Below are 16,081 nucleotides of genomic sequence, written 5' to 3'. Positions count from 1 at the left end.
TTCTCTATTTTTTGCTGTCTTTACCAATTACTAGTTATAACATATATCTCAACCTTAGTCTGTATTTAATTTGAATTTTTTTTACTTTTTTTCTCGTTTTTGACGTTTATTGTTTATTTTGCTCATGTAACCCCCCTATGTAATACCCTCTCACGAGGGCCTTTAGGGGTATTATGAATAAATAAATAAATAAATACGGATGCCTATGAATATGAGGCTGATCACCTGTGCTGATGCGGCGGGTTACTCCAGTAGCTTTCCCCAATGAACGGCCGCCAAGGTCGAAAACGTCGATGTAAGACAGCAGAACATGGTGGTGCTCTTCAGTCTGCTGCGCTGTTAGATTAGGAGACACCATCGACCTAATTGCACTGTCAGAGCAACGAGTGGAGTGGGGCTGGGCAGAGGGGTCGGAAGGAGCGACCACGGTGAAAACATCCACCGCGTCGTCTTCCAAGGTGGAAAGCAGTGCCAAAGCGATACCTTGCGACAGCACCTGAGGTGTCCAACTGAAATTCACAACTGGGAAGCACGTGGAGTTCCCTGCGACTGACAGGATGATGTGCGGTAACGTAATACCGTGGCTGATGAGGACATCGGCGACGGGAGTCAGTACATAGTCTCCGTCGGGAACAGGTGGGTTTGATTTGAACTGGACGTAGGTCAGCATTTGAGGTGGAAGACGAGCATATATCCGACAGTGCAGAGGCGACTCTGTCATTGTTCAGCGGGGTCTGTGATGGGCAATTGAAGATGGAGCATACTGGCCGAGCAGTCAATGAGGGCAGAATGTGCTGACAGGAAGTCGAGGCCTAAGATAACGTCCTGCGGGCACTTTTCGAGGACGGCGAACAGAACACCTGTGTGGCAATCAACGATGCTTACATGAGCGGCGCACATTCCAACGACAGATGCAGTTTCGCTATCGGCACCACGTACGAACTGAGTCGTCGCAAGCGTGAGGACTTTTTTTGAGCTGAAGGGGAAAAGAAGTGGTCATGCAAAAAAGTTGACCTTCAGTTTCCACTAGAGCAGTCACAGGTACACCCCCCGATTTTCATGTCGATAAGCTTCCTTTTTGTCTGTACAGTCAGTAAAGAATTTTTTATCAGTCGAATCGATGCAGCACCCCCTCCAGAGGCTGCAACTTTTAGTTTTCCGTCAGGGAACGTCAAGGGTGAGCGGGGGAAGGTGGAGACGGGGTTGTGGAGAACGAGAATGGCGAAGTTGAAGGGATGGAGATTAGGAGTAGCGGTGATCAGTCACAGGTTCCTGATGGGCTAAATGATCGGGGCTGGTCTCCTGACGATCAGAAGGTCGGGCATTGAAGGAGCGCTGGAACGGTTGTGCAGTAGGGCACCAACGGCTTCTGCATAGACGAGAAATGTTCCCAATACAGTGACAAGAGAAGCATATGGGCTTGTCACCAGGTGTTCACCATGCAGAAGGATTTCGAAATGCCAATGAAGAGCCAGACAGTGAAGGACGTGCGGACGTGAACTGTTACCGCCAGTCGATACGGGAAGGCATCAAAATGGAGCATAGACCTATGCTGGCGACTTTCTGTCGTACAGTGAAACCTCGTTAAACCGTACCCGCGTAAACAGTAGTTTCATTTTAAAAGTAGTGAATTCAAATCCCCGACTCGGCGGCCATTGAACATAATGCATTTTGTATCCGCATAAGCCGTACCAGCTTATCGCGTATGTATCGGTTAAAGTAGTTTTTCCAATTCTCGTTGCGCACTCGCCGCGGCATGTCGTCCCCCACTGGGTGTCCCGACAGAACAGCAAGCCCCAGAGATAGAAACACTCCTCGCTTGTTTGTGTTGATGATGATGGCGGCTGTGTTGGTGAGCACCATCTCTTGGATTTTTCTGCAACAAAAAGCACTCGGCCGGCTAGGCTTCTGGCGTTGTCCACGCGATGGCGCTTTGCACAAACGCGAAATTAAGCAACGTGGAATAGGTAGGCTTGCCTTAGGAGCTCACGGGAATACACCAAATCAGGGAGTGCAAGGTGATATGGGATGGACATCATTTGAGGGCAGGGAAGCTAGCAGCAAGATAAAATTTGAGAAGCGATTGAGAGAAATGGGGGAAGACCGTTGGGCTAGGAAGGTATTCAGCCACTTGTACATGAACAATGTCGATACAAAATGGAGGAAGCGAACCAGAAAATTGACTGGTAAATACTTAGAAAACAGCAGGCGGCCAAACCAAAAAGAATTATCCGTTAAGAAGAAGGTGAAGGAAGCCGAGACCGATATGTGGAGAATTGGCATGATTAAGAAGTCCGCACTAGAGGTATATCGTACTTTTAAGCAGGAAATTGCCAAGGAAAGGATCTATGATAATACTTGAGGTAGTTCTCTACTGTTTGAGGCCAGGACGGGAGTATTACGAACCAAGACATATCGGGCCAAATACGAAGGGGTAGACACGGTATGCAGTGCGTGTGGAGAGGAAGAAACTGCCGAACACTTGATAATGTTCTGTAAAGGGCTTCGCCCTATAGTTCAGGATGATGGCGCAGAGTTTTTCAAAGCAGTTGGGTTTAGCCACAGGGAGGGCAAAATAGACTTTAAGCGGGTAGAATTAACTAGAAGGAGGTTATCTGACTGGTGGCTAAAGTCAAGGCACGAGTGAAAATTAAACCCTTCACTGCATTGTGTACGAATCCTCAACCTCACTTTTTAAAAGGAAAAAAAATAAATCTAGTTTTTGGTTCATTAGGTATTACGGCTTGGTGGTGCTAGCCACCGCCCGATCTAAAGGGTACAGCCATATCCATCCATCCATCCATCCAAACACGGTGTGCGCTTGCTTTGCTTTCTTTGTTCCTTTGGCGCCGTGCATAGATGTTCTCTGGTTGATCCGTGCCGTACAGCTCTCGCGTCGTTTTTCACGTGTTGTGTATGTGTGCTTGTGCTGCTTTGTACTTGCGTCATGCCGAAGCTGGGACAAAAGCATCGAGTGCTGAAAATAGAGGAGAAATTGGACATAATTCATGCTATTGAAAGTTGGTTGGTTGGTTGGTTGCGAAACTTTATTGAGGTCCTGCAAGGCGGGCGTCAGCGCGCAGCGGGCGACTCCCATGTCGGGACCGTTAGGCCAAGCCTATCGGCCGCTCCGCGGGCCTGCTGGAAGCCCCTAAGTTGGTCGGCCAGGAGGGAGCTGCGTAGGGCCGCCTCCCACCTGACCGATGTAGTGTTGGGGTTAGTGTACATTGCCTTGCACTCCCAGAGCATGTGCGCCAGCGTGGATACATCCCCACATGCGGGGCAAGCGTCATTGGGGAACACGTCAGGATAAAGCGTGAAGGGATTTCAGGTCTGCAGTAGTCTGAGCGTAAGGGCCTGTGGCCTATTAAGATTTGGATGAGGGAGTGGATATAGTCTCCGTGCGAGGTAAAAATGTTTTGTTATTTCGTTGTACGTGGCAGGCGCGTCCCTGTTTTCCGCAACCCCATTGGCCCTGAATCGTTGCCCGGAACCGGCGCGGTCGGTTAGCGCGCGCGCGGCCTTGTGGGCAGACTCCAAACAGCAATCACCAACTGCGCATCGGTTCACACTGACGATCCGACGATTGCCGAGCAAGTGGCCATCGCCCTGGCCATCCTGGAAGGTGAAAGGGAGGTCACCTATAGTGACTCTAGGTCAGCTATTCGCGCTTTCGAGCGCGGTGTAATCTCCAAGAAAGCCCTGCGCGTGCTCCAGAGTGGTGGCCGCGACGGCATCAAGCACCACGTACTGATCTGGTTTCCTGCACATGTTGGACAGGTCCAAGGCGCTCCCCCCAACCTCAACGAGTCATGCTATTGAAAGTGGCACGAAAAAATCCGCGCTGGCACGCGAAAAGGACCTGCCGTTAACCACAGTGTGTGGAATTTTGAATTCCAGAGAGAAGTTGCTCGGCAGTGCTGCTGCAACTGCGAAAAGGTGCCGGCTACGCGGTTCGGCGTTTTCGGATGTAGAGGAGGCGCTGGTGAAGTGGCTAAAAGCTGCACGGTCAAAAAATCTGCCTATCAGCGGACCCCTGCTCGTGGAGAAGGCCCTGGTTTTTGCCTCGCAGCTCAACCATGACAACTTCGTGTGCAGCAATGGCTGGCTGGCCAGATTTAAGGCAAGGCACGGCATTACCACGAGGACTGTTTCGGGAAGAGGTGCTGCTGCTGACGTGGATGGCGCGGAGCAGTGGCAAAATGGTCAGCTGAAGAACATTCTTGGAAGACTACGCACCTGATGACATCTTTAATATGGATGAATCGACGCTATTCTTTAAGCTGCTACCAGACAAAACGCTCGCGTTCAAAGGCGAGACGTGCACCAGCGGCAAGCATGCAAAAGACAGAATGTCAGTGGCGTTTTGCATAAACATGACTGGAACTGACAAAATTCCGCTCCTCGTGATTGGAAAGTCGGCGAAGCCTAAATGTTTCAAAGGCGCCCGGTTGCCATCAGGGGTCATCTATCGCAGCAACACCAAAGCATGGATGACGGCAAAACTCTGAGGAGTACGTGCGCCTCATCGATCGTCGTTTTGCGGCTAAGAACAGAAGAGTTGTTATTATTTTAGACAACGCTTCGGCGCACTTCGCCCTGGACAACCTGACGACTGTGAAGTTGGCGTTTCTGCCACCAAACACAACAGCGATTGCCCAGCTCTTGGACCAAGGCATCATTCGAGCTGTAAAACAGCTCTACAAGAAGAATCTGCTGCGCAGATTTCTTCTCGCCATTGAATGTGACAAATTATTCTCCATCAACCTGATTGGCGCGATTCACCTGCTCGTATACAAGTGGCGGCAGGTTGAAGCAACGACAGTTTAAAATTGCTTCAAGCGTGCTGGCTTCAGCGTGTGTGCGGGCGACGCAGATGACGCCAGTGACACCATCGACCAGACTTCGGACATCGTAGACGAAGCTTGCAAAACTCTGCCAGCTGAAGTGCTGGAGCGGCAGAGCGTTTGGGAAGGCATTTCCTTCCCCGACTTCAGAGACGCAGACAGCGATGTGCAAACATCTCCGGACATGTCCGACAAAGCCATTGTTGCCTCGGTTGTCGAAGTGTCGCCAAATGATAGTGATGAGGACGACATGGAAAGCGACAACACGGGTGATACAGGTCCGACAGTGGCCGAAGCTGCACATTGCGTCAGCGTCATGCGGGTATTTGCCGAGAAGAGGGGGCTGGTGGAAAAGCTGGCTCACAGCATAAGTGAGTTTGAGGCCGCTGTCGTTGCTGCTCGGCCGCCGCGTCGTCAGATGAAGAGTACAGACTGTCACGCGAAGTTAATAAATTACTGCACGTTTTTTGTTCTTTCATCGCACTCCCTGAAGGTTTATTTTTTTGACAGGTAAGTGAGTGACTGACGCTATTTCGATTAAGCAGTACTACTGTTTAGTACGTACTTTTTTCGAGCTCTGGCCAACTACGGTTTAACGAGGTTTCACTGTACAACGGCTTGAATAAGGGACAAGAAAATTGAAGGACCGGAGGGAATTGAAGGGCCGGCACTGTAGCAGGGGCGGCCGCTTCAAGTTCACACCTGACGAGTTGAGTTAAGCTGTCACAGGTGTCGAATGAACGATATGACTGAAGGCACGATGACGTCGCTGCTGTATTCGGAAGGCCCTGGATCTGATAAGAGATGCACCTGTTTTTAGCATATTCGAGCCGGCGGCATTCTTGAACTATGGCATCAACAAAAGACACATCATACATGTTTTCATCAGCTTGGCGGCATAGTGCGAGGACAGCCTGATGGGGTTCCCAAAAAGCTCACGAATCTTTTCCTTGAAGCTGTCCCAACTCGTTATGTCATGCTCGTGGTTGTCGAACCAGACACGATGGGTTCCGTCGAAATAAAAGATGACGTTCGCGAGCGTAAATGTGGGATCCCCCCGGTAAGTGGCGCTGACGCTTTCGTAGAGGCGTAACCATTGGTCGACGTCGGAACCCTCACGGCCCGAGAACACGCCAGAATCTTTGAGGGTGGGAAGCGTCACGAAAGTTGTTGCGACCGCTGGGTTGGCAGACCAGGCAGGAGGGCGGGCGACTGGAGAAGATGTAGTTTAGTCTTGAATGGTCATGTTGAAAGCCAAGAGCGACCGTCCACTTCGAAGTTCCGTGGCGAGGATGAGGATCGCACAACTCCACCAAATATGTTACAAGAAGGAGACCAACTCGGAAGAGTAGACGCATATATTTACAACCGGTTAAGCGAGCAGCGCCAGCCACACAGATTACCTTGCCCCAGTCTGTCCGCTGTCGTCCTCCTCTTCGTCGTATGGATCGCTACGCCACTCGTACGCAGCAATATGTTGCAGCACTATTTTTTAAGAGAGCTCTTGAGCTGTTGGTAGTAAACTACAAATGCCATTCTAACCTTATGACAAATGAAGACCCCTAACACAGGAAGCCTATAATGTGCTGCTTATGAAGGAGGTTATGCTTTGACGTGCCCTATTAGTCTGTTTTGGTAGAAGCGTAACAGGAGAGAGTGATGCACACTTGGAAACAGCATGAACTTGTGTGAAAGTTGTTCTGTCACAGTTGCACTTTGATGGAGACCACAAAAAAGTTACAACTAAGTATGGCAATCAAGATTCATATAGAACAGTACATCACAGTAGCCCTGAAAGCTTACCAGCATGAATGGATGAATTAATGAGAAAGCTACGCCAAAAAGCAACCAGCATTATACATAGTTGAGTAAAAATAAGGCAGCACCACTTTCACTTCTACTGCAGACGTACACGAGCTTGCACCAATGGTCTTGCACTCTAGACTGGTGTCCTACACCAGACAGTCGATTAACATACCTCTGCATGACATTGCGGAGTACACGAGGAGAACTATTTCTTTAGTCAGGGAAGCACTCTGCTGGCACACTTCGGTCATCTGGGCAGGACATGTCCTGCCCTCTAGATCTACCTGACAGTTTGAATGCCGAGGACAAGGTAATGCAGACAGATGCACCTCTAGTAAACTCTTAACCTGGCAATATGCAAGGCCTGCTCACCCTTGTATAAAGAAGAGTGGACCCTCGTCTGGGGTGTGTGCCTCAGAGGACGATCCACTCGAGGAGCAAGGGCTGGTAGGAGGGGTGAAAAACACTTCGTCCTCTTCTTCCTCCTCCTCCACAGGCGGGGCTTTGCTGCAGAGAGTGTGCAGGCGAGAAAATGCACGACTTTATATATACATATCGACACTCGGCAACACAAAACATGGGCTTCCCACAAACTCACCAATCTCTGAGAAAAGCACTCTCGCATCTTCCCGTCGTTCCTTGAGAGCACTGGCAGTGGGAAGGTTCCGCATCGGCCGAGTCTGTTTCCAACAAGGCACACAGAGAACGCAGCACACACTGCAGGTGCCGCTTTAAAGTTCTACTCCTCCGACGGCTCGATGGCTGTATACACACAAGATGCAGGCAATGCGATAAGATGGCATCGTTAACATCAGCACAGCTAACTGTAAATCAAATGATGAAATTACGGTATTAATGTTCATGTTGCTCATCTTGCTAGATTGGCACATAAGCTGCGGCTATTCGCTCAACTTTTGCGAGTGCACTGCGCAGGAAATGCGCAGCAAATACACAGGAAACTCGCAGCAAGGCAGCAAGCCTACATTTGTCAGAAGGCAAAAAGTTTGCTCTGCTGGAATGCTTGTAATTAAGCAACAAAATGGAAACAAGTGGGGAAAATAAAAAGCAACGTGGGGATAGGACATGGCACAAAACAGATGCTATATGCTGTCAATGGCATACTATTCAAATTCTCACACTGTTCAGCAGCTAGCTGAAACAAACACTAACTTTGTTTTAAGGAGAACAAAAATTAAGATTGCAGACGACCATGTTTCTCGAGTTATCTGCATCATGAACCAACTGCTTTGTTTCATCTTCATGTTCAATAAATGTTTTCTCTCTGTGAATGCTGTCTTCTCTTTTTCGATCAGCCTACAAGCTTTACTCCCCCCGTGCTTTGGAGTTTGTGAGAATTGAGGCTAGCCCGCTGCCTTTGCGCGGGCTTAACCGCCTTTTCTGCCGTTCTCATGTCCCGACATGTCTCCCCTCACCCAGTAGCGTATGTTGACTGTGGCGCCGCGCGCGGAGTCTCCCGAGAGGTTTTCGCGCGCTGCGTCGGGAGCGGGCAGATACTCTCCGGGACAGCAGACGGTGAGCCACGCAATCTTTTCCGTCCGTAGACTCCCGTCGCTCGGGGGCTCGTCGGACTTCGCTGACGGCGCCTCACGCCCGAGGCGAACGCTCTCCTTTTGTTGCCCCACTGCGTACGCTCGGCCTAGCTACGCCGACCCGTCTCCCTCTGAAGCCAACGCGAGCGCCTTTGCCCTCGCTCGAGCAACCGGGCCTTGGTCCCTGTGTCTCCGTGGATCACCTTTACCACAGAGACGTGCTCGTGGCACCCTGTGTAGTACTTTTATGCCCGTGGCGTAAATAAGCCTATTTGCTTTCCCGCCGCACCTTTGCAACGGGCTGTACTGCGTTTGGTGTTGCCACAGACAATGTGTTGCGACATTGAGCCATATCGTGTTCTCGCCATGGCGACGGTTAACGCGTGCCCTACGGCTCGCTAAGACCGGACCCACGCTAGTGGCCGCACTCCTTCACGATGCGTGTACACTAAAGGTTTTGGGGGCCGGCTTAGAATTGGGGCCAGCCTAGATTCAAGTAAATAGGGTATTAATGCTCATGTTGCTCATCTTGCTGGCTTGGCATACGAGAATACCGAGATGAAATATGTATAATTACGTGTTAATGAAAGTGAAGTACAGTATAGACCGCTTATAATGCAAGTCACACGAGTCGCGAATATACGCACTGTAAGCGGTGCAGCACCATAACCAAAACAACCTTTTTCAAGGGCTGCACTTGCGCGAAAGATGTTTAGCAAGCAGCCTTGTGTGTCCGAAAATTAAAGCATGCGATGCTTGGTTCTTACAAACATAAAAATTGAAAAACTGAAGGGGGGGGGGGATCTAACAAAAGAAGGCACAATTACGAAAATTCACCAACTACTACTCAGACCGCCTCCATTATGCGCATTGCACAGAAACTATGTTAAATCACGTCAGGAATTTCACGCGCTGAAAGACGCCAGTCATTTGATTTCACGGGCAAGCACTTGATTTCAAGACATTGCAATCAAATTCCGAACAACCATTCGTGCGCCACACGTTCCACCCTTGTTTTCATTAATGATATGTATACTTTTTCGCCGAATGCAACCACTGCAAAGAGTTTCGTTGATTCCGTACCAAACCGCAACTTATAAATAGCACACAACCGCTACTGAAACACATCCAACACTGATTAGGCCTAGCCTGCCGTTCAGTATGTAGTCAAGGGAAATCCGTCTAAGACGTGAAGATTCTGCATCGAAAAGATCGCACTAAGGCACTGAACCAAGAACAGCGTGCGTGATACGAAGTTCGCGCTCACAGTCGGAAGATCAATGACATCAAAAACCTGCCAAGCTTATGTAAGACCGCTCACTGGCAACAAAGGCAAAAGCTCGGGTCATAGAACCATAAAAGTTTAATATTTACTGACGAGGTAGCAAGCACAATATCTGTAGCAAACTTGATAATGATGACGCTTTTCCCAACAGAAATCTGTTAAACGCATTTGATAAGGACAGGATGACACGTGCCCTGTTGAGCCTCGCGCGGCCCGCGCCACGCTAGCGATGCGTACACTGCAGCCGCGTCGGCGTCAATGCAAAGTGGGCGAGCTCGCGCAACGTAGCAGGGTCTTCTTTTCTCTTCTTCCCTCCACCCTTTGTTTGTTGACATCGCGTCCCCTCCGTAACGACCTCGTTGCTCGCTCCCCAGCGGCGCTAAATGCAGATTCTTTCAGACGCAAATTCTCTACCGCGTTCAAAGATTTTCCAGCAATCGCATTATAACCGATCTTTCATCTTGGGGGACTGCACAATAAGCGGTATGCGTATAAATGGGGTTCTATGGGAGGGGGTAAACGGGAGTTGAAAAAGATTGCATTGTGACCAGTTCTGCACTATAAGTGGTTACATTATAGGTAGTCTACACTGTATGATGACTAATAATAAAACTAATGAAACACTCATCATGCACCTTCTCAAATAGATGTTTGCAGGTCTTTTCGAATCTGCAAAAACAATCCTGTAGTCCCCAAAGCCCTTGCATTCACGATCAAGCTCATTCTGAACTGCGCCCGCAAATCATAGCAGGGAAGTCGTTTTGATATGCATGCCCAATAAAACTGTATCCATTTCACTTCGCAGATACTTTCGTGGTTTTCAAGATATGGTTAACAAACGAGCCATAACCCCCTCTCTCTCACCACTTCCTTACTCTGGTTAGTCCAAATGCAGTCATTGCACCACCAAAGGTTTAGAACCATTATGCTACATTTCAAGCCAAAACTATACCCACGACACTTATCACTATAGATAAATGGGTAATGTTGACCCATTCATTGTTGAATAAATAGTAGCAACATTTATTTAGAAATAGGAAGTAAAGACAGCTCACCTGTCGGTAACGTCGTGTCATGTCGCTGACGCTGCCACCGTCATCTTCGTCATCGGTGGAAGGCGGAGAAGCAGGGGCTGCACGATTGGTGGACAGAGGTGCCAGCTGCGTGTTCAGGGCACGGCCCAAACTCTGCCGCTCGGACGGCTCCAGGCTATCGCGCAGAAGTAAGTGCACCTCCCGGCCCAGCCAAGAGTGTAGCCGCCACAGCTCGGGTCCACCAGGGCGCTCCAGGCGGGCCAGCTCTGGCAGAATCTGCCAGCACCCCATCATGTGTTCACCACAACCATAGAGTTTTCTATAATATTTAATAGAGGGAACTATGGCACTGAAATTTTTCAGCCACCACGAGAATGATAGGTACATTGCATGTGGATTTGCCTAGTCCCTGTGTTTGCAGTTTTGAATGCAGCGGTGGCTTTATTTATTGTTTTGACGTTTGTTTCAAATAAAAGTATCTTTGTAAACCTCATGAGTCAATTTGAATTGCTCAAGTGAAAAAGGTCAAAGTTATGGTGGTGCTATCACTCCTGTAAAGTAGTTTCGTGAATAAGCCACATTTAGGGTTAACAGCCGCTGAGCGGTAGCTGACACAGCGCTCGCATGCGATCTTCACGATGACCATCATTATGATTAGTGCTGTAGTGCCAGTAGTGACTCCTGTAGGCGAGACTATGTGGCCGGACAGAAAAGACTGGCGCCTTTTGGCATATTGTGGCTGGCGCAGATGGTCGCCTCCTGACAGAGAGTCCCACGAGGTGTGTTTACCGCGGGTCGCATCTCGTGGGGCCCTAGCAGTGTGTCGAACATTAGTGACGCGGCCTTTGCATTACCTTGCGTTTGTTCTCATGTTGATTGACTGTACAGTCGCCGACCGATTTTCCGGACTGCAAAAATTCGAACTTGTTGGATATTCCGGACTTCATAAATGCACCGTCAGGGATCCCATAGAGCTAATGCATTGTTTCGACCGATTTTTCGGGCGAATTTGCCCCTGAAAGTTCGATTTTTCGGACTAAATCGCTCGTTTTGTGCCACGCCCCAAGCCATTGTGAACGCCGCCATGTTGGATTTTCCGTCGGCTTGGCTAAGCTTGGTCTTCGGATGTCTTTCCTGCCTCCGAGATTGGAATGCGCACGCCATATTTTAAGTTTCGGAGGCCGTGTTTGCTTTTTAAAAGACGCGGTGATGGATGCCGTTTTTTCGTCTTCGGTCAGCACTATCGTCATCACATCGCACGGGGAGGAGGCGAAAGAAGGATTCTTTTATTGTCGTTGCAGCTTTTTTCAGTCGCCATTCTGCACGTGTTGTGTCGCGTAGCGTCGAGACGTTGTGTGCTTCGCAGCGGCTATCTGCGGCATCGAATTTTGTGTTCTCGGTGCCATGGCTCCGCCATCTGTGCCATCGCGGGAGCCAGGCGGTGTGAAGAAGCGTGGGAAGTATACGACCCTGACGATGGAGAAGAAAGCTGCCATAATCAAGCTAATAGAGAGTGGACGTTCGCAGCTAGATGTTGCCAAAGAATACCACCTCTCCAAGCAAACGGTATCCGACTATGTCAAAAACCGCATTAAGATTTTGACAGCGTTCGAGAATTCACACAACAAGAGCCAAAAGAACGACAGTAAGGGCGTTCATCCAGCCCTTGAAGAGGCTCTGCAGTTGTGGCTTAAAGGAGTTTTGGCAAAGAACCTGCCCGTGTCGGGAGATTCGTTAAAAGAAAAGGCCGAGTCGTTCGCTGTCAAAATGGGCATTGAGAATTTCAAATTTACGGACGGATGGCTTCGTGGCTTCAAGAAGAGGCACGGAATTTTGTTCAAAAAAGTGAGCGGTGAAAGCGGAGCGGTGGAGCAGACTATTGTGTCCGATTACCGTGCCACGAAGTTGCAAGCCTTGCTTAAAGAATACGCTCCTTCGGACATATTCAACTGTGACGAGACGGGACTTTTCTTTAAGATGCTGCCGGATCGTACCCTATCATTTTCGGGGGATTCATGCGCCGGTGGGAAGCTCAGCAAGGAGCGCATAACAGTCATGGTAGGTGCCAAAGCCACCGGTACGGAGAAACTGCCTCTTCTTGTTATTGGGAAGGCGAGAAACCCGAGGTGTTTTAAGGCTGTGAGAACCCTCCCTGTTGAATACGAGAGTAATTCCAAGGCATGGATCACTCAGTCCTTGTTTGAACATTACATACGCAAACTTGACCGCAAGTTTGCGCGACAGAGCAGAAAGGTAATCTCTTTTGTGGACAACTGTGGTGCGCACGGTAGCGTGCCGAACCTTGAGGCCATTCGGCTGGAATTTTTGCCGCCTAATACCACAAGCGTGCTCCAGCCAATGGATCAAGGCGTGATCCGAAACATCAAGGCACACTACCGTGCCCGCCTGCTCAGCCGCACCGTCTTGTGCCTTGACAATGGAAAGGCCTAAAAGGTCGACATTCTGGCCGCCATCCACATGTTAGCCGAAGCTTGGAAGGCGGTGAAGCCAGATACCATCGCGCATTGCTTTAGGCATGCCGGGTTCGCTGCTGCTGAAGAGCCCGAGGCGGATGACCCGGACGTAAGCGACCCGGACGGCACCGATCGCGGAGAGGACCTAATGCGCGACCTGCGCAGCGTAGGAGTGAATCTACCTGCCACAATGACATTTAAAGACTTCACGCGTGCGGACGACGACATTGTTTCGTGCGCGGAGGCCACTGACGACGAAATTCTTCGCCAGGTTGTCCCGGAGCCGGAGAGCGGCTCTGATGACGACAACGACGACCGCCCGCAGCCGTCGGCGGCGGAGATCGCCAACGCGGTGACAATTTTGTCGAGCGTTTACGCCGACGATGTCACCTTGGCGCAAATACGGGCAAACCAAATTGCCTCCAAGCGTAGTTTGAGGCAAGGCAGCATCAAGGACTTTTTTAAACCTGCCCGATGCAATAAACTTCAGATTTTTGGCAAAAACGAATTTTTCGGACTGTTCGATTTTTCGTACTTTTTTTCGGTCCCCGCCAGGTCCGAAAAATCGGTCGGCAACTGTATTGGAATATTGTGTAAGGTTGTATTAGCATGCCGCTAGTGACTTATGTGATTCAGCTGACGATGTCGTCGTTGTAAAAGTAGTTCAATAAATGTTTGTTGTTTCGTCTCTTTGACCGTGTATGCTGTCTCCGTGTGCTCCGAGAGCGGCGTTCTCGTTCGAGACCCCCCAATGTGGAGGAGTAGTATGGCTGAACTTTTGCTGAAAATGTCTTAGCAACGCAGCTGCAGGCCACATGGAGCCAAAAGAATGTAGGTTGGGCAAATCCGTGAACTACCCACCATTCTCATTCTGGCTGAAATCCCATGCATTGCAGCTCCCAAAGACATTATCGCCATATTTTCCTGTAGTGTACCATTACGAAACTATGATTATAATGATCAGCACAACGTGTTTACTGTTGGTTGGTTCGTTTATGAGGTTTTCCAAAGGGACAAGACAGACATGGGCATGCTTACCACAGATACCAATACAAGTTACAACATTCTTTCAGCCACAATATTTCAACAACAACAAGACCGCTGGGAATTTATTACAGAGAAAACCAGGGCTGCAAGTCATGTGATTAAAATACTGTTAGAATCAATGGGCTATTTAAATATCCATTCAATATTTTTTCTTACGTTTCAAAAACAATATGTTACGCCAATTTCTGACCAATTTTCCGGACCTGGCAGAGACCACAAAGTCCGAAAAATCTAACAGTCTGAAAAAATTGTCAAGCCATGAAAGTGAAGCGTATCTGGAGAAAAGCATAAAAAATCCAAACTAATCCAATTCTTCAAGCTGCTTGGGGACGAGCAAATTTGGCTCTATTTGAGCTACAGTAACATTGCTGGCAAGCAACGGTCGGCAAAGGTGGTGTCCACGGAACCAAGCAAACAAAACTTGATGCCGGTAGCCAAAAAATGCACGCAACATTTCACCTGTTTTGTGCAATTTAACAACACGCTCTGGGTGTCTTTTACCTGCACCAACACCGCAGGGTATGCGAGCCTCCAGCATTTCGCCACCATCAAAACGCTACCATCGCGACTGTGATTGAACCCACGTGTTCCAGGTAAGTAGCCGAGCACCGTGACCACGGAGTGCTACTGAGCGATCACGAACAGCAGCGAGCATGTGATGTGCACGACGGCTCAAACCATTTTATCAAACACACTTGACACACAGGTTACACGACCATGCGCCAAATGACGATCAGAAGAATGAACGCCCAGAAAATAAAAACAACCTACCGGCGTATTAATGATGATGATGATAAGACTGACTGAAAAAGTTTTGCTAGACAAGAAAGATAAGACATGGCCTCCGAAACTGAAAGATTGTGCGCGCTTCCTATCTTGGAGGCCACACAACTAGCCACTGCTAGCCATACTCGACCAAGCCAACAATATATCCAACATAACTTTCAAAATGGAGCGGCATGGTTCGAAACAAACGATTTAGTTGGAAAATCGAACTTTGGAACATAAAATCTGAAAAATCGCGAAAATGCATTAGTGCAATGAGAACCTTGGCAGTGCATTTGTGAAGTCCGAAATATCCAAAAAGTCCAAATGGCTGGAGTCCGAAAATTTTGTTAGCGATTGTATGTATTAATCGTAGACATAAAGCTTTACGATCACGAGACTGCTTCCCAATGTGGCAACACAGAATTGGCAAAGGTCGTAATGAACAAAACACAAGAAGTGAAAATACATGGGTAGTAATATAAAAGGCTACACCTAGTAAAGTTAAAGCATACAAGTTGAAACTTAAGAGAAAAAGTCGAAACAATCCTACCGTGCCTATTTCATCTGCCAAGCCATCCCTCAGTGTTACCTGTTCATTTAGCTGCAAGGTGAGATCGGCCTCCGGCTGTGGGCCCGCGTCATGGGCCACTGCCCAGTCAAACAGTACCCTTGCCAAGCGCTGAGCTGCTGGGGAAACCCCTTTGTGCGATGCCCCGCACTGAGGAGGGGTGCATCCAGGGTCTGAAAGATAGACATTTCCAAGACTTATGCTGATAGCAAATTTTACGGCATAATCTTGGAGTGCATGGGTTTAGAAGCAGACCTAGGAGCAGGCAAAACTGCCCTTTGTAACAGGCTTAGAGCAGCCAGAAAGACCTTTTCGAGCAAGTCTAGAAAAGGTCAAAAAGAGGCAGCGCAAAACCCCATAAAGGGGCAGGGCAAAACTGAAAACGAGATGCTTGAGCAATTTCAACATAGTGTTTAACCGACAAACTTGTCTGTAGAAGAGTTTGCTTAAGCATTATAATTTTAACCAATACAGAATTAGAGACAGACTCCACTGCACATTTTTAAACTTCTCAGCGCGAAAACTACAGACAACAAACACGAGACGAGAACAAGCGCTCTTCCGCATCTCTTGTCCTCGTCTCTTGTGTTTGTTGTCTGAAATTTTCGTGCTGAGAAGTTTAATAATGAATTACCAACTAGCCCAATCCCCACACTTTACTCCACTGCACAAACAAGTGTGAGCATCGCCAAGCTGGACACA

The 16,081-nt window shown here is 48.8% G+C and overlaps 1 protein-coding gene across 2 annotated transcripts in view; it reads right to left on the bottom strand.

Moving 5' to 3' along the window:
* The window catches only part of LOC119170059 (ankyrin repeat and LEM domain-containing protein 2), a 72,020-nt gene that overhangs the window by 22,416 nt on the left and 33,523 nt on the right, over positions 1-16,081 (bottom strand). For both annotated transcript variants that reach the window (XM_037421085.2, XM_037421086.2), the window contains exons 12-15: positions 15,401-15,552; positions 10,544-10,798; positions 7,252-7,415; positions 7,026-7,160 (exon numbers count right to left, since the gene is read on the bottom strand). In XM_037421085.2, coding sequence (XP_037276982.2) covers positions 7,026-7,160; positions 7,252-7,415; positions 10,544-10,798; positions 15,401-15,552 — 706 coding nt within the window. The remainder of the gene's footprint in view (positions 1-7,025; positions 7,161-7,251; positions 7,416-10,543; positions 10,799-15,400; positions 15,553-16,081) is intronic.

Source organism: Rhipicephalus microplus, chromosome 2, assembly GCF_043290135.1.
Source record: "Rhipicephalus microplus isolate Deutch F79 chromosome 2, USDA_Rmic, whole genome shotgun sequence".
NCBI lineage: Eukaryota > Metazoa > Arthropoda > Arachnida > Ixodida > Ixodidae > Rhipicephalus > Rhipicephalus microplus.
This window is presented reverse-complemented; position numbering and strand designations above follow the sequence as displayed.